The sequence below is a fragment of the Oryzias latipes genome, chromosome 17 (genome assembly GCF_002234675.1).
Source record: "Oryzias latipes chromosome 17, ASM223467v1".
Classification (NCBI taxonomy): domain Eukaryota; kingdom Metazoa; phylum Chordata; class Actinopteri; order Beloniformes; family Adrianichthyidae; genus Oryzias; species Oryzias latipes.
The window spans coordinates 5,434,879-5,457,861 of record NC_019875.2 but is presented as its reverse complement, the minus strand read 5'-3'; the positions used below and the strand labels follow the sequence as shown (position 1 = coordinate 5,457,861).

The window sequence follows — 22,983 nt, the reverse complement described above, 5'->3', positions numbered from 1 at the left end:
CCCTTGCTGTGTGTTTTTCAATGCAGAGGTCGGGTGACGCCCCTCCCCTGCCTCCACAGCATCAGCACCTCCGAACGGAAAGAGACCTGCTCCGGGAGGAGGATGTTCTCCGGCCCGCCATGCTCAGCAGCTCCGGGGGCCGCAGGCTGACGGAGACGCGGCGGACGAGGGAGGGCTGCTCTGCCGCTCCACTGCTTCCATTCAAGGCGAGCTATTCATGCGGGAGCGGCGGCGGGAGCTCGCCGCGGGGACGCCACTGAAATAGAGCATCATGGAGCGGCGGGCTTCGTTGCGGCGTTTCATGTAGGTCAAAGTGATGAAGAGCCCCACTCCCGTCCTTTGAGCGTGGAAACAGGGGCTTTAAAGGGCGAAGCGGGGAAACAATGGGGATCCAGCCCCCCTCCTCTGACGCACCTGGCCGCCCTGCCGCCTCCTGAGATGACAGCGCAGAGCCGGGGGCAGAGCAGCAGGATCAGGGGGCACCGACGTGCAGCCGGACGCGCGGACTCGACCAGGGCCAGAGGAGCCTGCGGGGGCTCGGCGGACAGGCAGCAGCCCGGGAGAGGCCGGATTGCGGTTTCTGGGGACGAGCGCCAAGGGCAGTGCGGCAGTCAGCAGACAGACCGGGGGGAGGAGGCTGCGCAGGTCTGGGATCTGCTTCCCCCAGCAGCAACTCTCCTGGTCCCCCCCCAGAGCAGGATGGTACATGCTTGAGCAGTGACAGTGGTCTCCTGTCGTCTTTCCTCTTCCTCTTCCCACAAACCCTGGATTCTTATGTGCAAAGCTTAGTTCTGCTCTTCAGGCAGGGGTGGAACCCCGAGGGGACAGATGAGCAGATACCACTGCCTCCCTTCCTTGCTGTCACTCATCGCGCTCGCCGTCTGCAGAATGGGCTGTATTCAGAGCATTGCTTGCAAGCCCCGTATCAGGCGGGAGAACATTGTGGTGTATGAGGTCTCTGCCTCCATAGACCAGTGCCCCACCATCATTGAGGAGAACTCTCCAATTGTGCTGCGTTATAAAACGCCCTACTTCAGAGCCTCGGCGGGAGTGGTGATGCCCCCAGTGCCCCGCAATGAAACCTGGGTGGTGGGATGGATCCAGGCCTGTACACAGATGGAGTTTTATAACACCTATGGTGATATTGGCATGTAAGTGTGTCGACAGAAGTCCTGGCTGGGCTTCGACGTGATGGCTCACACGCGCACCCATGAAGAGGTTGTCCCTCCTCTCCATGTCCTCTGCTTTCACCGTCGACAGGTCCAGCTGGGAGCTTCCAGAGCTGCGAGAGGGTCGGGTCAAGGCCATCAGCGACTCGGACGGTGTGAGCTACCCCTGGTACGGGAACACAACAGAGACAGTCACCCTGACCGGCCCCACGTCCAAACCGTCCCGGCTGACTGTCAGCATGAACGACAACTTCTACCCCAGCGTGACCTGGGCAGTTCCCATCAGCAACAGCAACACCCCCATGCTGACCCACATCACCAGGGATCAGAGTTTCATCACCTGGCTGGTGGCCATGAACTCTGTCACCAAGGTAAGACCAGAGGGATCTTTGCTCCTTCGTCACTTCCACCTTTTGGGCTACATGTTGCTCCTGAAAATCAAAGTTTGTGGACAAGCAGTTGTTCCTCACAGCTCCCTTTGGGTGTAAGGGAGGGGTGAGCAAACTACGGCCACATGAACTACTTTATCTGTCCCGCCAAACTGGAATAAATGCTGCTGATAATCCTTAATAATTTTCCCTTTAATTCTGGTGTCTTCCCATCACAAATACACCGACCTTTGTTTAGGGGCAGAATGTTATTCTGCATTCATGTGCTGCTGGAAGTCGGACATTTGTTTTTCTGATCATTCCAACACCACCATGAACGCAGCATTTCTCAAAAGATTGTGTTTTTCCCTGAGGGGCATCAACTCATCAGTACAAGTCGCTCTGAAATGAGAAAAGCAACTTTTCACATGAAAAACTCCAAAATGTTCTTTATTCAAATATATTGATTTTCAATCAAAATTAAAGCACGCTTTTGTCAGGATTCCGTGTTATTTCTCTCTCCGGTGAATTAGGTTATTAAAACACTCCACACATCTGCTCCTGGTCCTGCGCTTCTGTCAAATTTTAGAACTTTCTGTGTCCCACAAGTCAAAACGTTTTCCCACCCCTGGTGTAAGGTCCCAGATGGCCTTGTCTCTGCCTTCAGCTGTCCTCGTTCCGGCCAGTGCAAACCCCCTTCAGGCAGACCCACGGCTGCCGTACCCTAGATCTACCACTCTGCTTGTCTTTCGAATGCTTTTGCACCCCTCACTGCTGATAATGTCAACCAGAGCATGGACTCACCTGATCCTGGTTACTCAGCAGGACGGCAATGCTGATAATTCACAGCATTTTTCAGGAGAAGAGCTGAAGTGAAACGCTCGGCCATCTTTAAGAATTAGTAGAAAGTGAAGAGATTTCACTAAATAAACAAGGAACTGCAGGTCTGATGCCAGCAGACGTGTTTAAAGGAACGGCACACTTTTAAAATCACGCTTCCCTCCTCCTCCTCCTCCTGCAGGAGCGCATCGTGCTGCAGACGGTACGATGGCGCATGCGGGTCGACATCGCTGTGGATCCAGACATGCCTCTGGGCTCTCGAGCCTCGCTGGTCGGTCGTCCCTACCAGGAGCAGCCACACATCCTCAACTACCAGGAACCCATCCCGCCAAACGCTCTGGGGAGACCCAACGCCAACGATGCCCAGGTGTTGATGTGGAGGCCTCGGAGAGGAGCGCCGCTAGTGGTCATACCACCAAAATAAGAGCATAGAACTGTTGCAGCCACAGAAATAAAATCATCTCCGAATCTCTGAGAGATTCAAGAGGAGATCTGCTTTGAGCCAAACCCAATCAGCGAGCAGACGTCCAGCAGAAATTCCGTCTACAGCCGACTTTCCAGAAGGATTTCAGGGACACTGGCACACTTTGAACTGGAGGCCTAGGTCCATCTGCATTTGAACACCAACGACCCGTTTTTAGCAGTATTAGCCTGCAACAAGAACTGCATCCTGCATCCTTATGTAGACCTTTTTGCATGACAGTAAGAATGAGACTAACAGATGCTCCCATGAGAACTCTAAGGTTAGCATTTGTTTTGTATAAGTTTGTACCGATCGAGCTGGTTTAGCCTCGTCTGTGCCTGCAGTGGCCTCCAGCATCAGCAGTTATGAAAGGAGGCTTTTGCTAGAAGCTAAAGTAGTGTTTGCTTCTCTTTGGCCTAAGACTGAAGTCACTCTCCTCTCAGTTTGTGTTGACAGAGAAAACAGCTTTAGTTTGGCTGAAACACCAACCTGCAGTCGGCTCCCCGGAGCTGATGCTGCGTTCAGGAGGTGTCAGAGAAACGAGCTGCGCCTTTGCTGCATCAGATCATTCATGTTAGACATGTTTTCTATAGGTGCAGTTTAACGAGAGGGGATACGTTTAAAACCAGGGGGGCAGTTCTGAGGCCAAGTGTATTTCTGATGTGGCACTGATCAGTTCACCTTGCCAATAAAGTTGCATCAATCTTCCTATAGCAAGGTGATGAAAAGGTCCTTTGTTGAAGAGAAACCTGCAGTCCTGCTTCGTCTCTGATTCCTGCAGATAAACGTGGAGGATCTTTTTTGTCTTCCCGTCTCGGCCCTTGCCCTCCACCCAACGGGCGGCCATGACTCACGCTCCATCTGTGTCTCTGCAGGTTAACGCCTTCCTTCCCTCAGGCTCTCCTTCCTCCCGTCTACGCTCCGTGAAGCCTCGGAACGCTTCCTCCTTTATCAGCCGTAAATGAAAACAGTTGCATTGAGAAACGCCTTAAACCATCACTGAGACATCTGTTGCTATGGAGACGGCTTTGGCTTTCCATAGAGAACTGGAACTGAACAAAAATGTTGAAAACACTCATTGGTGAGCATCGTGAATGTGCACACTCACGTACAAACGCTGATGTGAAAGAGGATCAAGGCCAGGCTCGGCATGAAAGACACTTTCATTTACTCATTTATAAAAGAGTTTTATTTAGCATATAAATACTATGAAAATAGTCTTTGGAGACAAACAAACAGATCAAAGAGCAGCAAGGTCCCAGCATCACATTCAGGCCGTTTTGATCTTATATTTCAATTAAAAAACCAACAGATTGTGTATCAAAGTAGCCCCCCCCCCCCTCCTTGCATCCGTCCTGCTCCCCGTTCCACCACTAGATGGAAGCTGCACTCTTCTTTCTGACATTGTCAGCATGACCTGTGCAACCCCCCCCCCCCCCCCCTTCATATATTTCTCTCATTCCAAGTTTCCTTTTAAATAAACACAAAGACCTGCCAAAACCAGTTTAGACTTCCCGTTTCTCCGTGCGTTCGTTGTCCTACAGAGTTGTGGACTCACAGCTCAGCTCTGCCGTGCGCTCGTCCATATTTCAAATGTCAAATCCACGTTCCTCTATGACTACTTCAGGCTGCTGTTTTCCTCTCAGGACAGCACAGAGGCTCTTTCACTCCCTGCAGCCGTTTCAACTTTTCCTGAAATTTCCTGGTGCCGGAGTCCTCCTCCGGAGTGTGCACGGGGAAGTTCCCTCAGCTCATGCTTTGATGGCGACGACGCTGGCAGGTTTTCTCTCGCAGCCGTAAAGAAACGTGGCAGAAATGACCAGCAGCGCGCCCAGGAAAAAAATCCTGAAGGAAGCAGAGGACAGAGGTTCAGGGGGCGTGTAGCAGGGAGGCTGCAGGCTCAGCTCATCATCAGGATCACCTTGTAGGGTTAAAGTCCTCCAGCAGGAAATAGGAAATAAGCGTGGATGCAATTATTGACAGAGAGGTGGCGAATCCTTTGAGGATGTTGTCAGCATATTTTATCACCACGGCAACGACCAGCCCGCCCACTGCCTGCAGACAGAAATCTGGGTTTTAACTAGCATCTGCATACATTTGAGCTCAGACTTAAAACCAGGAAGTCTGGCAAAAAAAAAGGGGGGGGGGGGGCAGTGACCCTACCTGCAGGACAACCACAACCCAGGTGACAAAGTTGTAGCCTTGAAACATCCCTGCCTGCCAGACGCCGCGGCCGTCATACACCATCATGCCCACGAAGCCGAACACAAAGCTGAACAAACCTGAACGGCAGAAACGGGCAGAGATAACAGCTTTTTCTGGATGCTGACGTGTTCCTGCTGCAGCCTCACAAAAGAAATAATCTCATTCTTTCTCTGACTGCCCTCCAGGCCTCTCCTGCAAACCTGGAACCGCCTGAGCTGGTTCCTCTGCCGGCCTCACCTGTTCACTGTCTTCTACTTGACATGCAAAGGAAAACAGCAGTCTGAGCTCGTCAAGTGTGTGAAGCCTGGAAACTCTACACTCGTGCCAAGCTTGAAAAACCTGTTTCTTCACTCATGTACCTCTTAGATTAGCTGAAGAAGCAACACTGAATCAGAATTTATCAGATGTAGCTTGGACGTTTGTATTTCCACACCTGTTCTTTCTAATTCATGCTACAGTGATCCTCCCTTGAATAAAAAGAACCTTCCTGTCATTTAGTAATCCATAAATTTACATGGAGGGAATGCGTCACTGCAGAAATCACAAAAAGAAACATGAAGCTGAGGCAAAAACAAACTGCATTAGTTTTTTTCCCCCTGTAATGTTGTTGGAGAGAAAAAGTGAGTAGAACTGTTCTGATCAATGCACTCGGTTGTGTTTCACCGTTTCGAGTACAAAGGCAGCCTCACTCACCCAGCTGGATGTTACGAACCCACACGCTCTGCTTCGTCTCCTTTAGGATCTTCTCAAAGTAAACTCCAGCAAAACCACTGGAGATACAGGCCATCAGCACAGCCATGACGCCCACAAACCGAGAGCCTGCAGTCAGGACCTTCTGCTCCTCTGCGTTCCCCTCAGAATCTGTGGGCCACTGCATGAAAGGTAAACTGTCAGTGCATCATGCTGCCAGCAGCCCAAGCTGGCTGTTGGCTTAAGGTACCTGCACCAGAGTGACTCCAGCCATGAGCAGCAGCAGGGACAGCCACTGGAAGAGGCTGAGCCGCCTCCCCAGCATGGAGACGGAGAAGAGTGCCGTGGTGAGGATCTTCAGCTGATATGTGACCTGCAGCAATCACAGGGATTGAGGACTGTAACCATCGTTCACACGTTTGCTCTCAGTGCAGCGGCCTGCGGGCTGCTGGAACTCAAACCAGAACATAGAAGCTTTGGCCTTTCATGAACGTGCAAGGATTTGTGAAACCAAGGGCTCAGTCTTGTGAGACCTCAAAAGTGATTGGACGTCTTTTGAAAGTAAGACCATTTAACCCTTGTGCTATCTTAGCTGACCCCACCCTTCCATTGACGTGTTCTCCCTACCATGACAAAGGTGGATAAAGGTGGAAAGATTTCATGTAATCCATGGACACCAGTGAAGATCACAAATCATTGAAGAAAAAAGGTTCAGAGCACTGTCTAGTGGGTCTAGATGACCCAACTCCCAACGGTAAAGTGCCTAGGATAGCACAAGGGTTACAAGTCACGGAGTGACGGCTCAGCTCAGAAAAAGGGACATTACTGACTGCACGACTGAGGAGATGTAATCACGCAGTGGCATAAATCACACAAATTGGGGTGGAAACTTGATGTTTGGAGTTAAAAAGGCTCCAACCGCAAAAGCGTGAAATTTTACCAAGAATGTTTTAATATGTTCCAATCATCATAACATTTTGCGCAGGATGCACTTGACAAACAACGACTTAACCCTTTAACTACCTGCTTGGTTCCGTGGTTTTGAAAAAGTATTGTTAAAAAACATTGTGCTATTACTCATCCAAGGCAACACAAAATAGAAAGTAGAAGGAGCTGCATTTCCAGAAGAAAAGCAGGGTTGATGCTATATTGCTGAATGAACAGAACCTTAAAGGGTAATAATTGGCACAAAAATACATATGGTGGAGAAGAAGGATGACGCTGTTGGACAGGAACATCACAACATTTCTGGTGATGTGGACGAACCTTCTCTACCTCCACTTCACCAAAGAAAATCCATCTTAATATGAGGTGGTGTGCAAACAACTAACTGCTTCCTGGATGATTGACAGCTGATATGCTTGCATTTCAGAACAGGAGAGCTTTGTAGAAATGTTTGCTGAGGTCAAATACCGAAGTTCCAGAGCTCTAAAAGGGAGGGGATGGAGTCTGCACACAGAATCAGAACAGGATGTTACCTGATAGGTGGCTGCATCCAGGTTGGATAAGGCAACATAGAGCAGATTGTTCTGCAGGGTGTAGATCCCTGCAGGCACGGCCAGCTTCAAGGTCTCCATGGGCTTCTTCACCACCTGCTCCTTCATCAGCTGTTTCATTTCCTGCAAACTGAAATCTGACACGGACATTGGGAGGGCTGTGAATCAGTCAGCCTGAGGCCCCTCCCTGTGTTCAGAGACAGCCGAGTATTTGCATAAGGCTGTAGTAAGACGATCACTCCAGAGGCAGAAGAGGAAGCAGAGCTCATGAAGGCCACTCACTGTTCTCCATGAGCACCAGGACGCTGCAGGCGAACATCTTCAGCACCTCTGCTGAAACGACAGCAGATGAGGCCAGGTAGCGGGGGCCGTCCTCCTTCAGGGTGCGGGAGTAGCGCATGGTAAGAACCAGCGAGGTGGTCTGCAGCACCAGCACCCCAAGAGACACATACTTGAGGTGAACGGAGTTCACTGGAGCGGCGATCATAATGGAGGAGTCTTTTGGTGAGATGTCAGGTCAAGAAAGAGCCTTCAAACAAGACAAGAAGACAGACTGAATCACTGGAAGGACTCGGTTTGCCTCTGTTAACGGATCTTGATCCCAGACCAGAGTGACGGAGGCCTGCAAGCACCTCCCACTGTGTTCCTGACTGACAGCTGGACAGTGGAGGCATGTATGGAAAACCTTCGTGAGTGTGGAGTTCTCTGCTGGATGCTCATTGGTCTGAGATCAGGATTTGTCTGGTCTAGTTTGGGAATCGCTTTCATTCATCTCTCCTAGATACTCTTTGTCATAATATCTAGGTTAATCTTGACTAAAGCAGTTCTATCTATGAATATGACGTTATGTGTGTTATCAATATTTACTGATCCAAGCATTGGCCTAAAGGACAAACACTTACAGAATGAGATCTGCAGGTCTAAAGGCTTGGTGACGTAAGGCCTCAGCTGTATCTACCTGCACTGCAGTCCAACATCCTCTTCATCAGATTGTCTTGCTGTTGCAGTTGCTCTTACAGGACAACTCTTTTGTCCTGTACCAGATGGCTGGTGTCTCTATGCTCAGCTGTTTTTGATCCTTTCTCACTGGAACCTTTTGTTTTGTATCATCAAAGATGTTCCAGGACTTCAGGCTCATCCATCTGTTTCGTATTATTGGTGACAGAATCTCTGGTATTTTTCCTGGTTGTCTCTTTCCTGTCCCCTCAGACCCCGTCATGGGTCACCTTTCTGAGCCTGGTTCTGCTGGTTCGGAAGGCCGTGTCCCACAGCCACTACGTACAGAAAGTACATACTGCACGGATGAAAACTGGTCATAAGTGAATATAGGTGGTAAAGGGCGAAAAGTTGAGGTCTTTTTGTGAAATTTTTAAAACTGTTTTATGGATGAACCACACAAAGAACATGTGAATAAACGTAGAACCATGTGATTATTGCGCTGTTTATATGCAATTCATGAGTGATTCGTGCATCAATTAAATAATTTGATCATGATATGTGCGCCGTATACGCGATATAAAAGGTCTACATTGGTGATACATGCATGAAAAGTCTGTTGGACAAACGTGGAACGGTCGTGGAAAGACACACATTTGTGTATGCATATCACAAGAATCCCACACAAGTGCGTGAGATTTACGTAATAATTGCGTATAAACTACATAAAATACATAAACTGCATAATTCTTAACTGACAAAAAATTCTGAACAGCTCAAAAGTAAATTCACGCAAAGACCCGTCAGCCGAAGGAGTTTATTCAGACATACCTCTGGTTTGTCAGAAGATTCATAATCCCTGTTGTTAAAGTAAAATATATCCAACACGAGGCCTTCCGCTCTCATCTGTTTGCCCAGCTGTTGGACAAGTTAAAAAAAAAAAAAGACCCGTCGGCTGAAACCCTCGACGGACGCCTGCGCACATTGACAAACGCAATAAACGCGTATGAATAACGTATATCACGCATGAATCACGGAAGACCGGACTTTCATATGTGGAAAATGCGCTCTATGCATAGAGGCTGTGTGACGCTGCCTTTAGAATGAGGGTTAAACCAAATAAAATGTTATCATCATCTCCCGCTCACTTACAAAGGCTTTCGGTGAACACTTAGGCCAATCCGGCCTCAATGAAATGATCTGGACTAAACTGGATTTGAACAGTTCTTGTTATTTCAATTCAATTTTATTTTATTTAACCCTTGTGCTATCCTAGGCACTTTAACATTGGGAGTTGGGTCATGTAGACCCACTAGACAGTGCTCTGAACCTTTTTTCTTCAATGATTTGTGATTTTCACTGGTGTCCATGGATTACATGAAATCCTCTTCACCTTTATCCACCTTTGTCATGGTAGGGAGAACACGTCAATGGTCATCTTAACCTAATAGGATAGCACAAGGGTTAAACAGCCCAATATTTACAACAACAGTAATCTCAATGGGCTTCATATTTAAGTTTAAGGTTTCCAGTTTTTGCTCCTTTTTGTGGCACTGAGAGACAACTCTGGCGTTTTCTACATAAACCTTCATGGGATGCATGATGCATTGTAGAAAGAGAGAGAGGCCCACTGAACCCCAGAGGCACCTCCAGGGGGGGGCAGAAACGGCCTGGAGACCACGCAGACCCTTCTCAGACCAGAAAATTAAGCTTAAAATTGCATTTTTGAGTATTTCTTTATGAAAATCGTTGTGAATCAGAGGGCAGATCAAGAGATGCTGTTGGGAAAAGCTTCTGGCAGTGACAGAACTGCTACAAGCAGCAGGCCACTAGCTTCATGCTTTGCTCCATTCTGGTGCATCCACTTGCAGACAAACAGGTCCCTGTTTGTGTTCATTTCCCTTCAGAGGTCGCCACAGCAAATCCTTCTTCACTGATTCCCACAGACGGTGTGTAGAGGTTTTTATACGCCAGACGCCCTTCCAAACACAACCCTGTCTGGGACCGACACAGGGGGACTACTGTGGCTACATAGTAACCCGAAGGCTCTCGCCCACACTAGATGAAGCTTATTGCACACTCTGGGAATCAAACCCTGATTTCCCATGTACGTCTTTGATTGCCTCGTCTGATCTGGAATCTGGCTCAAAACTGTACGGCTGGATCGCTCTGATATCGTTCACCGTTTCTGTTGCACAATTAAAGGGAGGGGGTGTGAGGGGCTGTAGGGTGGGAGAGAGTGTACACAAAAGGATGATGGGAAATAGAGGCGGGCTTACTTACGGGCAACAGTCCTGCTCACAACTCAGAGGTGAATTTCTAATGAACACATGCTGCTCTGCAGAAACTATGTTCTTTTTAAATCATGTCTATAAACTGCATCCTCAACAAAAACACGACTGAGAACGCTTTGGAAACAGATCAAAAGATGATCAGAGTGGGACTTTTAAAGAAAAAGAAACAAATGGATATATCATAGTAGTAGCTGAGGACAAAGGACTCCTAAGGACCCGAATCTATGTAGTCTAAGTAGACAATACTATCCAGTTTCAAGGTCTGACTCCTCCCCCATGAGCACATATAAACCAGCTCTTTTACCGGCTATTTCAGAATTGACAAAGCCTTTTGGATAAAAGGTGAAACGTCTTAAACTTTAAAAACCAAGTCCAGATGACAACCTATAAACCTACTACTATGATGGAATCTACCTGGATGAATGAGAGTCTTCATAGACATACACATGGATATAATTTACTCTGAAGGGTTTAAGAAAAACAGGATATAGAGTCATGACCTCTGTTTTCACCCTGTTTCACATGAAAAAATCCTTCTTGGTTGAAAAGTTACACAAATTTAGATGAGTTTAAATACAGATTCCATTTACAGCCAAAGAAAACGAAAACATTAAATCGTTCTTGTTTTGATGTTTAATGTTGTTTTTACATTTCAAGAAATCTTTTAAATTATAGATTAGACGGATTTCTGGCGTAATCTTCTGTACTGAGATACCAAGAGACTAAAAAGTGCAGGAATGTGGCCCTCTGGGCCTCAAAATACTGATTATTATGGGCTTCTGTCCATTAGAATGCTGAGAGAACTGGACCCAGCCTTCAACTTCATCATGAGCTGCGTCCTCTACAAAAAGGTTTGTGGCAAAGAACTTTAAACTAACATTTTGGACTTAAGCCATCACGTCTGACCCGTTTGAGTCTTTCAGAGCAGAGTATCCCCAAACCGCATCCAAGCCTTCCGCGGACGATGATCTGAATTCGGCTTCGTTTCCATGACAACCACCACCAGTTCCCCCGACCTCTTCCAGCAGGAAGCATCCCGATGTGGCGACAGCGGAAGGGAAGGCATGGGGCCGGCGATCGCGGCTGCACGCGCCGCGCCAGCGCGCGCTAACGCCGCCTACGACGTTCAGCTTCTTCTTACCGGAACATCCGGCATCCCGAAGGTCTGCAGGCAGCCCGTCCGCGCGGCTCTGCTTCACCCCCCGGGCTGCAGCATGAGGCTCCCCCCTTCCCGCACACCGTCGCACATTTCCGTGCAAAGAGCCGGGAGGTGACCGGGAAAGCCAAAGTGGGAGGAGCAAACCCCCCTCCCCCAGTCACCGTGGCGACATGAATGTTGTTCACACAGTCAGAACAGCACAGTGTAACCACGGTCGGGTGGTGGGGGTGTCACATTGACCTCCTTGTGTGGCTGTGCTGGTTGGGGGGGAGGGGGTGTCTGCACAGCGCAGCTCTGTTTCTGTCTGCGGATCATTTTTTACGCGCGTGGATCTCCACATGGACGCTAAAACAACCAGACCCAAACTGCATCCTGGTGACACCCTGTGAGGATCCTGCAGTCTAGTTTGGGTTGGTGACATTTTAGTGACGTTCTCCAAGTTCTGCTCCGGTTTTTAGGTTGTCCATCATCCACAGCTGTCCTGGTCCTCTTTAAGTGTCTGCTTTTCAGTTCTTCAGTGTCAGGTTGTCTCGACGTTCCTCCCTTCCTTTCGTCATGTCTAAGTTTATTCAGTAAATGTTGACGTTTCTGCCACCAAGCCCAGTGCCCCGTGTTTGAGTTCTTCACCTCCAGCTCCTGGCACGTGTCATGTTGGTTTTGGTGCCCTGATCTGGGTCAGCGCGTCCTGCAGTTTCCTCAGGTCAGAGAAACACAAAGCACCTTTTGATGGAGGCAGGATTTCTACTTCTCTGCTAGCCTCACACACGTGCAGCCAAACTTAAAGTAGAAACACCTTCTTTCTGCAAAAGTGAACCACTGGGAGGAAAAGTGAGGCACAGTCAGAGCAGATGTTCTCCTCCAGAAATGTTCTTACAGAAGACATTTCCACAGAATCCAAAAAGAAGTCAAGCAAAGGCATGGGTTCCTGCATTCTTCTGCCGGTGAGGGACAGGACTTTGCTTCTGATCCTCTTTTGATCTATTTTCAAAGCATTCCCAGCAGTCTAATTGTAATTATACTTCTTTTAACCAAAAATCTAAAAACCTGGGTTGTATTCTAGGACATAGTTTCTGCAGAAATTCACCTCTGACTTGGGTGGGGCTATTGGCGCAGAGTAAGCCCTCATTTCCCATCATCCTTTATTTACACTCTCTTCCTAACTTTCCTAGTGCAACAAAAATGGTGAGCCGTGAGGCACTGGCATCATCAGTCAGATTTACAAACATATGAATCCTACTGAGTGGCTTCTTCACCATTTGCTTAGATACAGTTATTGTGTTTTCTCGATGGAGATCACTGCCAGAGACGAATCTAAACAAATTCCTGAGTTTAGACACGTAATTCTACACTCAAAAAAAGATGCAAAACAAGATTAAAGAAGAACTGGACAAGCTCCCACTAATTCCATTTTTCTGTAGCAGTGGTGTCACATTCTCTGGGATGACCAGCGCCCTCTGCCTAAAGGCAGGCGTACTGCGGGCCTCACCTGGTGTACAGCCGTGAACACCCACATTAAATAAATAGCTTTGTCTTAAAAAATATCAATGTCCAATCTTATTTTGAAAAATTTCTAAAACAGAAAGTGGTTTAATAAAAAAATAACAAAACATGACTATTATTCTACTCATAGAAAAAAAGATCTGAACAAAAATGTATATTATAAAGGAGGTCAAAGTTGGAACCCCTTGTGACTTATTAGCCATTTTGCTCCTTTGGCTGAAATTGCGTAATTGAGACACTTTTTTGTGGCATCAGTCCCTCAAATGTTTCTTAAGTGTGAAGTGTCTAAACGTCCACACAAACAGAAATTATATTCTTTTGAAATTATATTTCATAGAAAGTTACACATAGGTTTAAAAATGTTTAAAGTCAAGTTATATCACTTGGATCACTCAGTGATGTTCAAATTGATATTAAATGTGTCTGTATCCAAATATGTGGGAAAATATTCTATCTTAGGGTGTCCCAATTTTTTCACTTAACTGTGTTTAGCAGATAAAAAAAGACTAAATGAGTCACTGACCAATGTAATCAGACAGTTGGCTAGAAAGAATTATAAACAAAGCATCTTTTCTGACAATAGAAAGATCGAAAACAGTAAAGCACTTCCGTCAGCGTGTGCGGCGCAGTGCGGATGCAGGTGAGGCATGGGCGGCTGGTGCCTCACCTCCTGCTTTCTCGTGTTTTTGAACAGGAAATTCCTAAATTCACTACTTTTTTTTTAACTGCTGAAAACTCGCACAGAAGAAAGTAATCATAGAACAGACATGTCTAAAAAATGACGTTTCATTTTTAATTTTAAAAAAGTATATTCATCCATTTATGCATTTGCAGGTGAGCTCACCTGCCTCACCTGACTGCACGTCACTGCCGTACAGTTTAGATCCAGATTCCAGCTCAGACGAGGAAAACAAAGACGTTCATCCATTTCTCCGACGGGGGATGCATCAGAAAGGGGCGGAGCTGGGAGACTGTGGCTTGCTGACTGTAGCACTGACATCAAAACCATGAGCTTTTCCCAAAGTCATTTTTTGACTGCTCCTGATTTGCAACGATTTGAATAAAGGAATCCTCAGAAACAAAATTTTAATCCTAATTTGTCCTCCATCATCAGAAATCTCCCAAAAGAACAAGTTAAACACAATTTTCAACAAAGTGGATCTTTATTGATTCACTAAAGTTATAAAGATTCTTTACTGTAAAGACGCAATATTGTTGAAAAAGCTTTAGGGTGTGACTGCAGGATGTCAGCATGGTTGGCTCCTTCTTGGAGAAAATGATGCAGAAATTCCTTTAGTGCAGCCAGAAAAGGCACGTGGCAGAAGATTTGTGGTTCAGTCATGCAAACCAGCATCAAGACAGGAAACCCAAAATCAAATTGTTTTTCAAAATAAATGTTACTGCACCATCACTGTGACCAAAAGGTTGGAAATGAACTCTTTTGGTTTTTAAATTAGAGAGCTTTGAAAAGAAACAGATAAAACCGACTTTGAAGATATTTGATCTCCGCAGGTTCCAGACTCGACAAACCTGATGGTCTGAGAAACCCTGCAGCCAAATCCTGTAGCTCCGTCCGTGGAGCTTCTATTACTGATCTGCCTCCCTGTCTGAAGGAACTAAATCTGCGTCTGAAACCCAGTCTGAACGAACCGAAACACCAGGAAAGCTGGACTCTTTAGAGCAGCAGCAGCTGAAATGCTGAACGGGACCTTCAGCTCGAGCCTGTGGAGAACTTTGGGTCCAGCAGACAAACGAAGAGCCCAGAGGGAGCCAAGCTCCGTCTGTCTCTGCGTCTTTACGCGCGGGGACGCACTGCTTACCAGGACGGACCCTGAGCCGTGGATCGACATTCACACCCACGGACGCGCGGACACCCGTACGGAAGCTCTGAGCTGCCACTGCGAAAAATATTTTTTGGAACAGCTTCTCGTAATAACGAGAAAGTATCTCGTAATAACGAGAAAGTATCTCGTTATAACGTGATAGGTTTCTCGTAATAACGAGAAACATATCTCGTTATTACGAGAAACCTATCACGTTATAACGACATACTTTCTCGTAATAACGACATAGTTGTTTACAGTAAAACGTCATCTTCTCGCGGGACATTTCATTCTCGTCTTGATGACCTGTGGGAAAAGATGGAGAATCAGCGGGAGCCTCTTTATTCCTTTTTAAGGGATAGAAATGTGTCAGAGGACAGAATTTCCACCATGAGGAATGACAAAGTAAGTTATACTTGTGATAAACATAGTTTACGTGAGTTTCATATCGATTTAATTTATTTTTTTGTTACTGAATGAGCCTGCCGTGTACTGCGTAGACCTGAGACCAAGACCTCGTTAACTTAAGTATTGTAGTAGCTGCAAGGAAGCTCCTTAGGCGGGCGGTTGTCAAACAGCTCTTTATTAATGTTTCTGTATCTCAGAACGGTTACAGCACGAACCAACAGGCACAGCGAGCTTCTTCTAACTCCAGCGACAACGTTCACCGAACGCACACGCACACACACCCACAGGTAGACCCCGCCCCCTCTCTCCCACCAGTCATCAGCCCACCGCTGATTGACACACACTGTGGTCTAGCATCTTGCAGAAAGAGGGGGGCGCCGGCCACCTGCAGCTCTGTCCAAACTCTGGGTCGTCACAGTATGTAATGTTTTAGAGTTGCTGGGTATAACTCTCTTCAGTATGGACGTGCTTTGTTAACGTCTTTTATTAACATAACTGGTAGCAATCGCTTTTAACAGAAGGCTTCGTGCTTCGTTCATATCCCATAATGCATTATTCTTATTGTCAATACATCTTTACCGTAACGGAGATGCATTCGAGTGCAGTAGGATAAACGTATATCAAAATATTACAAAGTACACCTCGATTAATGCTGTTATCCTAAGCTAATCATAGCGTATACTTTTATCCTGCAGAAATGACGAGTTGAGGATGATTATTTACAATTTATTAGGTGTCAACATCAAGCAGTTAATGTAGAACTTTATGTTGATAGCATTCATGAGCAAGTGAGTGAAAACTATTTTATTATTGGCTTCATCATGACATAAGAAGCCATGCCAACTAGTTATGTTTGATATTATGTGTAAAAACCACAACTGGAGCAAAAGCGCGTCCTGGTGGTGTGATGCACGTATACGTGCGCTTTTTTGACGCGCTGGAGAGGAACAGGATGATGGCTGTATCAATAATCCGTCAAAAGATGCAGAGAAAACAAGGTTCTATTTTACGTTTTGGAATGCATACTTATTTGAATTAATATTTAAACTCTTAAAATTCACAGTGCCTATTTTCAAGCAACTTTAAATTTTGAAGACTTGAACTTCTGACATTTCTTTCAAAAACAAAGGCAAACTTTGTGTGAAGCTTAACGTGTAGAAAAGTTCAGTAAAATCACTTATTTAAACTGTTATTTAAAAAAGAAAAAAACATAGCACCAATAATTTTGTTGTTTTTACAGATCGACATCTCTGAGGCTGGACGAAGAAACACTACCTGAAGATTTTGAGAGGGTTAAGAAAACCTACTGACTGACTTCCTTCATGGATGCAGATAGAGGACATTTGCATTCTCTAATTAAAGTGTACTTTTCAATGGGGTTAAACCATAGAGAAATACTGCTTTCACTCAGCGCTGTTGATAGAATAATAATCAGCCTTCGGACTCTTCGAAGAATCTTGTCAACACTGAGACTTCACAGAAGAAAAAACCAAAGTGACGTTCTTGACATTGCATTATTTCTTATTGGACAACTGCAGACTTATGGTCAACTTAATGGATACAAACTGCAACATCTTAGATGTATACAGGAGGGATTTGTTGTCACCCAGAACACAGTGAGACAGTTAATCAAAATTCTGGATCCCAGAGGTGTTGAGTTGAGACAACGTAATCGTCTCCGTCGTCGACTGTATTGTAATCCTGGACCAAACTTTATTTGGCATGTGGACTCTTATGATAAACTGAAACCATATGGAATTTGTCTGAATGGGGCTGTGGATGGGTTTTCCAGAATGGTTATCTGGCTTCATGCATACTCTACAAACAGTAATCCTAAAATTATTGCTGGATATTTCATTTCAGAAGTTGAGAAAAGAGGTGGTACTGCAGCCAGAGTCCGTACAGACATGGGGACAGAGAACGGTACAATGGAAGACATTCAAAGAATTTTACGCCTTGATAATGATGACAGCTTTGCCAGAAATTGCTTCATTTTAGGATCCAGCACCCACAATCAGCGAATAGAGAGCTGGTGGGCTTTCTTAAGGAAACACCATGCACAGTACAGGATTAACGTTTTTCAAAACTGAAGGATTCAGATGATTTCACTGGGGACTTCTTGGACAAGCAGCTGATTCTTTTCACCTGTTTGAAGATCATTGAGGTGTGTACATGTATTTGAGAGAGAAAATAATATATGATAAGGATATGCTTTTAAATAAGGGATATGTAATGTATAAACATGTTTGTTTTTGCTTCCCTTTCAGGAAGAGCTTCAAAATGTTTTTCATTTATGGAACACTCACATCATTCGTCAGAGCAGAAATGAGATTGCTCCAAGTGGCCGACCATGCATGATGTATACCCTCCCGCAGCTTTTTGGTGGACAAGATTATTTGAAGCAAGTTTCCGAGCAAGCAGTGGCAACTTGCAAAGCACATTGTCTTCAGAGGGGACCAGACACATGTGATGAAACCGTCTTCTCACTATCCTGCCTCCTGATGGCAGAAAACTGTCTTCATGCACCGACCACACCAAATGAAGCAATTGAACTGTATCTATTTTTAAGAGCTTCCATACGTTCAAACCTGTCAGACATGCAACACTGGTTCAAATCAACAGTTTCCTGCTTTTTTTAAAATTAACTTCTGTGTACTCATAATTGGTGTCATATTGTCCTTTCATGCACCTTCATATGTTTTGTTTACAGAACTTGAAACTTTTTGCTGTTGTGTATGACTGAAAAAATGCTATGACATAAGAGTAGTGGAATGTTAGTAAGATATGGATCTAGGTTTACTCAGTTTTCTCATAAATGTGTAAGATATTTAGATATGTAAATTGTACATAATATACATTTAAGTGTACATGTTGGAGAACAATTTAGAAAATGTCATTAAAAATGTTAAATCTATAATACAGTACACAACCTATTCAAATTTGGTCCAATTTATAAACCACACCCCACCTCAGTAAATACATAAAATATACTTTTCATTATGTCTAACACTAAAACTCTCCTTAAAGTTCTCTGTACCTGGTGACTGAGGTCAGTTTTAAACTGATAACTAATCTGGAAATGCAGCTATGATAAAAAGTTGAAAAACTCAAGGACTCATGTTGAATGTGTAATGTTTTAATCATCACAAAATAAACAATTTGGGTGATCAAACCAACAATTTTGTTCTTTTCCTCATAACATTCAGAAATGTTACTACATGTGCTTTGACATGGTAAACAAAATGTTCATTTAACAAGTGCTCTAAAATGTTCTATTGGGAGAGATGTTTTTTTGTGTCCTCTATATGCTCTTGAAGACATGTGCAAATGTTGTTCTTGCAACTTCTGACATTTTATCAAGAGCATATTTTGGCTGTTGAATGATCAGCTTATGTGCAACATTTAAAAGCACAGCTTTCAAGTTTTCTCTTGTTGGGATAAATTTAGCAGCCACACGATCTAATAAATCAAGCAGTTCCTCATGCTCTTCACCAAGAAGATCCTCCAGCAAAGCCTTGTTCACAAGATCTCTCTCTTCTGGACTGATGTAAAAGAGGAGTGACTCAAATAGCAAGTCAGGTGACACCAAGTGCTCACCAAAAACCAGCGCCACTGTGAAAGCTGGTGCAAGGTGGCTTGGGAAATAGCCATGGTCTAGGAACCCCTTTACAAGGATTCGTCCAACAGATTTCCATTCTTCCTCCTGCCACTTTGGGGAAAGTAATGGAACTCTCATGTCTTGCCCTTCAGCAGCACTGTCTAAACACTCTGTCCAGAAAGCAGAATAGACATCTCTAGAAACTCCATCTGCATCTGCTCCTATTTCATCGATAAAACTAAATTTTAAAGGACAGGTGAGCAAGCTGGGATCTTTGAACTGTGTTATCAGTTCATCCATAAGCATTTTCCTATGAAGTTTAATGTTAACATTAATCGTGTCATATCCGGACAGCTCAGTATTACTGTGTGCTTCATTATCTGATGAAGTCATACTAGGTATGTGGGACACAGAGGTAGATGCAGGCTGCTCAGTAACACTGGATGTAGATGGCACATCACTAGTTGTGATATTGCTTTGACTTGCCAGCTCAAGGGCAGAAGAAGGAATAAGAAGAACTGCCGAGTCTCCTTCATAACTTGACAAAATAGACACAGCAGATGGTGGGAGCATAAGAGCAGGTCCAGGCTCTTCAGTGGAGGTAGCTATCGTTGGTGCAGAGTTGTTTGAGACAAACTGGTTCACAGAACTTAAGTTCAGGGTGGCTGAAGTAAGATTAAGACTCACAGATTCCCCTTCATCACTTGATGAAATGGGCAGAGTGTCTTCCAGTTGCCATGCCAGAGGTTCACCGGTGTGAGGACCTATCAGGACCTCTGAGAAGTTAGATGAATATGAGGAGCTGTTTTCATCCTCTGGCTCATCGTGGTCCATGCGGTCATCTGGAATACTGATTTCTGGGATTCTTGATTCCTTCCGTTCTCTTGTGCAAAGATAAAATCTTAACGTTCCCATTTTTAGCAGGGAATAAAGTTCTCCTACTGTGGTGTTTTCATCTAATACTGCATCCTCTTGATAATCTAAAATATCAAAAGTAAAATCCTCCAGTTGTCCCTTTTTAGATCTTCCATTTGGAAAAAATAGTTCCTTTGCAATGCTTAAAATGTCAGCCTTTTTTGCTTCCTTTGGCAAATCTATTCTCCTTGTTCCACCTCCATTTTTCTTGCGTAGCTGCTTTCCTTCGTGTATCCATCCTAACTCAACCTTTCTGGTCTTTCTCACAGCCAGCTTGTTGTTCTTCAAATATGCCCTTGGATGTGTTTGAGTTGTATCATGTTCTCCATGGTCAGGGCCTTCTGGTTGTGTGTCAAATCCCATCTTTCTTTTTAGTTTTTGAAGCAATGACTGGCGTTGTGCATCTCTCTCACCTTTCTTTTTATATTCAGAGCAAAACCTTCGTGTGGCAATCCTGTCACCGTAGATTGGAACGTAGGTGGCCAAGCTGTCATCATCCATGCTTCCAATAACTGATATGTCAATCTACAGAAACAATTTATTATTAGTTATTCATGGTAAAATAATTGTTTTAAACTGGACTAAACAGTGGTTTACTGTACCTTAAAAAAAAGTAGGATTGTATACGCAACATATTCATCAAGAAGCATCAAGACAGTTTGTGACTATCTGGAGCTACACTACGTGCATCACACCACCAGGACGCGCTTTTGCTCCAGTTGTGGTTTTTACACATAATATCAAACATAACTAGTTGGCATGGCTTCTTATGTCATGATGAAGCCAATAATAAAATAGTTTTCACTCACTTGCTCATGAATGCTATCAACATAAAGTTCTACATTAACTGCTTGATGTTGACACCTAATAAATTGTAAATAATCATCCTCAACTCGTCATTTCTGCAGGATAAAAGTATACGCTATGATTAGCTTAGGATAACAGCATTAATCGAGGTGTACTTTGTAATATTTTGATATACGTTTATCCTACTGCACTCGAATGCATCTCCGTTACGGTAAAGATGTATTGACAATAAGAATAATGCATTATGGGATATGAACGAAGCACGAAGCCTTCTGTTAAAAGCGATTGCTACCAGTTATGTTAATAAAAGACGTTAACAAAGCACGTCCATACTGAAGAGAGTTATACCCAGCAACTCTAAAACATTACATACTGTGACGACCCAGAGTTTGGACAGAGCTGCAGGTGGCCGGCGCCCCCCTCTTTCTGCAAGATGCTAGACCACAGTGTGTGTCAATCAGCGGTGGGCTGATGACTGGTGGGAGAGAGGGGGCGGGGTCTACCTGTGGGTGTGTGTGCGTGTGCGTTCGGTGAACGTTGTCGCTGGAGTTAGAAGAAGCTCGCTGTGCCTGTTGGTTCGTGCTGTAACCGTTCTGAGATACAGAAACATTAATAAAGAGCTGTTTGACAACCGCCCGCCTAAGGAGCTTCCTTGCAGCTACTACAATACTTAAGTTAACGAGGTCTTGGTCTCAGGTCTACGCAGTACACGGCAGGCTCATTCAGTAACAAAAAAATAAATTAAATCGATATGAAACTCACGTAAACTATGTTTATCACAAGTATAACTTACTTTGTCATTCCTCATGGTGGAAATTCTGTCCTCTGACACATTTCTATCCCTTAAAAAGGAATAAAGAGGCTCCCGCTGATTCTCCATCTTTTCCCACAGGTCATCAAGACGAGAATGAAATGTCCCGCGAGAAGATGACGTTTTACTGTAAACAACTATGTCGTTATTACGAGAAAGTATGTCGTTATAACGTGATAGGTTTCTCGTAATAACGAGATATGTTTCTCGTTATTACGAGAAACCTATCACGTTATAACGAGATACTTTCTCGTTATTACGAGATACTTTCTCGTTATTACGAGAAGCTGTTCCAAAAAATATTTTTCGCAGTGGCAGCTCAGAGCTTCCGTACACCCGACCCTCCAGCGTCACTCAGCTCTGTGAGGCTTCTCTGAGCGTCTGATGAATGAGTCCATGAATCCGGGAGTCTGCTGACACCTGCCGAGGAGAATGTTACCTGTGAGAGCACGCGCGCAGGTCCCAAACCCGAAGTGCCAGTTTCCTTTGTTCCACTCTGTCCACACCCCCACACACACATACACGCACACACACATTATTTGGTTATTGTACTAGCACAAATAGTCAGATTAATACTGCCTTTGAATCTTTTAAGAATATAAGAAATTGTACTGTGGAAAAAACGAAACAGAATTTTAGAAAGCATCAGCCGAGTCTAGCTCTCTGTGAGAAATTGATTCAATTGTATGAGGACAAAGTTTGTGGATGATGTGTCATTAAAAAAAACTCCTGCATTACATTTTCAACTCTGCACTAAAGTTGAAAAATACAGTATTAACATTTTGAGTTAAAATGAGTTTAATGAAAGAACGTGTTCTCAAAAAATACGAAATTTAAACATTTTCATATTTAAACCTTTTTAAATTGTTTTGATTTATTATCCTGTTTTCATAATTGTTCATTTGATCTTTTCTCATTTTACTTCAACACAACTTTAACTAGAAGAAACTGCATTTCCAGAAGAAAATGCAGGGTTGAATGTTATTGCTGAATGGAAGAAAATGAAACTTAAAGGGTAATAATTGGCCAAAAAAATTAAATTCAGGTCATGAAAAAAAGAAATGAACTAAGTTGACCATAAATACAGTGAAAATAGCACAGTAACAAAAATATATTTTTGTGAAAAATGCCAGCGAGCTTCTGCACCACAGAAAGAAGCAAAGGTTTTCAAGGATTCCCCCTGTATTTCAATGGAGGCAAAAATCCTGGAAATCCTGGAATATCTTGAAAAGTTCACGGATTTGAAGGACCAAAAGTCATAGCTAGAAAAAGCTGAAAGAGTTGAACATTTTAATAGTTGAATGGATAGAATAGCTGAAAAAATGTAGGAGTTAAATGGCGGAAGATGCTATGATAAAAACATAATGCTATAAAGCATTCAACCCAATTCTTTCCAGTTTCTCTTTCTTTATAATTCATATAATTCATAATAAACTTCATCATAATAAATTCATATTCAAAATGATTTTTTTTATTTCCTGATACAAACGGTAGTACTTAC

The 22,983-nt window shown here is 44.3% G+C and overlaps 3 protein-coding genes and 1 long non-coding RNA gene across 6 annotated transcripts; 2 read left to right on the top strand and 2 right to left on the bottom strand.

The window, feature by feature from the left end:
• The first annotated feature begins 1 nt into the window (after position 1).
• LOC101155797 (protein FAM78B-like) lies at positions 2–3,594 on the top strand. Its single transcript, XM_004078632.3, has 3 exons — positions 2–1,151; positions 1,261–1,540; positions 2,559–3,594. The coding sequence occupies exons 1-3, from the start codon at positions 829–831 to the stop codon at positions 2,799–2,801; spliced, it is 846 nt and encodes a 281-aa protein (XP_004078680.2). The 5' UTR covers positions 2–828; the 3' UTR covers positions 2,802–3,594.
• A 416-nt stretch (positions 3,595–4,010) lies between these two features.
• Positions 4,011–15,048, bottom strand: LOC101157322 (UDP-N-acetylglucosamine transporter-like). Of its 3 annotated transcripts, none has more exons than XM_020710761.2 (8): positions 14,941–15,048; positions 7,514–7,760; positions 7,214–7,368; positions 5,986–6,108; positions 5,739–5,916; positions 5,004–5,122; positions 4,762–4,895; positions 4,011–4,685 (listed from the first exon to the last, which is right to left on the bottom strand). In XM_020710761.2, the coding sequence occupies exons 2-8, from the start codon at positions 7,716–7,718 to the stop codon at positions 4,592–4,594; spliced, it is 1,008 nt and encodes a 335-aa protein (XP_020566420.1). In that variant the 5' UTR covers positions 7,719–7,760; positions 14,941–15,048; the 3' UTR covers positions 4,011–4,591. The 3 variants fall into 3 exon arrangements, with proteins under 3 accessions (XP_020566420.1, XP_004078768.1, XP_020566421.1); XM_004078720.4 differs by lacking the exon at positions 14,941–15,048 and adding an exon at positions 11,603–11,715; XM_020710762.2 differs by lacking the exon at positions 14,941–15,048 and having other exon boundaries at positions 7,214–7,418; positions 7,514–7,605.
• LOC111949032 lies at positions 12,228–18,328 on the top strand. Its single transcript, XR_002875056.1, has 4 exons — positions 12,228–12,320; positions 14,633–15,348; positions 16,592–17,515; positions 17,619–18,328. It is a non-coding gene; the product is annotated as an uncharacterized LOC111949032 (long non-coding RNA).
• Positions 18,329–18,471: 143 nt separating this feature from the next.
• On the bottom strand, positions 18,472–22,474 carry LOC111949031. The gene is made up of 2 exons (XM_023964860.1): positions 21,465–22,474; positions 18,472–20,389 (listed from the first exon to the last, which is right to left on the bottom strand). Exons 1-2 carry the CDS (start codon positions 21,549–21,551, stop codon positions 18,653–18,655), a joined length of 1,824 nt encoding a protein of 607 aa, XP_023820628.1. The 5' UTR covers positions 21,552–22,474; the 3' UTR covers positions 18,472–18,652.
• Between the last annotated feature and the right edge of the window lie 509 nt (positions 22,475–22,983).

Bases quoted from the DNA above. Each gene is read 5' to 3' on its own strand.
- LOC101155797 (XM_004078632.3), top strand. From the start codon at position 829: ATGAGCAGATACCACTGCCTCCCTTCCTTGCTGTCACTCATCGCGCTC. The intron at 1,152-1,260 runs GTAAGTGTGTCG...CACCGTCGACAG, and splicing joins ACCTATGGTGATATTGGCAT to GTCCAGCTGGGAGCTTCCAG. The intron at 1,541-2,558 runs GTAAGACCAGAG...CTCCTCCTGCAG, and splicing joins CCATGAACTCTGTCACCAAG to GAGCGCATCGTGCTGCAGAC.
- LOC101157322 (XM_020710761.2), bottom strand. From the start codon at position 7,718: ATGATCGCCGCTCCAGTGAACTCCGTTCACCTCAAGTATGTGTCTCTT. The intron at 6,109-7,213 runs GTAACATCCTGT...TGATTGCTGCAG, and splicing joins TGGATGCAGCCACCTATCAG to GTCACATATCAGCTGAAGAT. The intron at 4,686-4,761 runs GTGATCCTGATG...TGCTTCCTTCAG, and splicing joins GAGGACTTTAACCCTACAAG to GATTTTTTTCCTGGGCGCGC.
- LOC111949031 (XM_023964860.1), bottom strand. From the start codon at position 21,551: ATGGAGAATCAGCGGGAGCCTCTTTATTCCTTTTTAAGGGATAGAAAT. The intron at 20,390-21,464 runs GTAAGTTATACT...TTGTTTCTGTAG, and splicing joins CCACCATGAGGAATGACAAA to ATTGACATATCAGTTATTGG.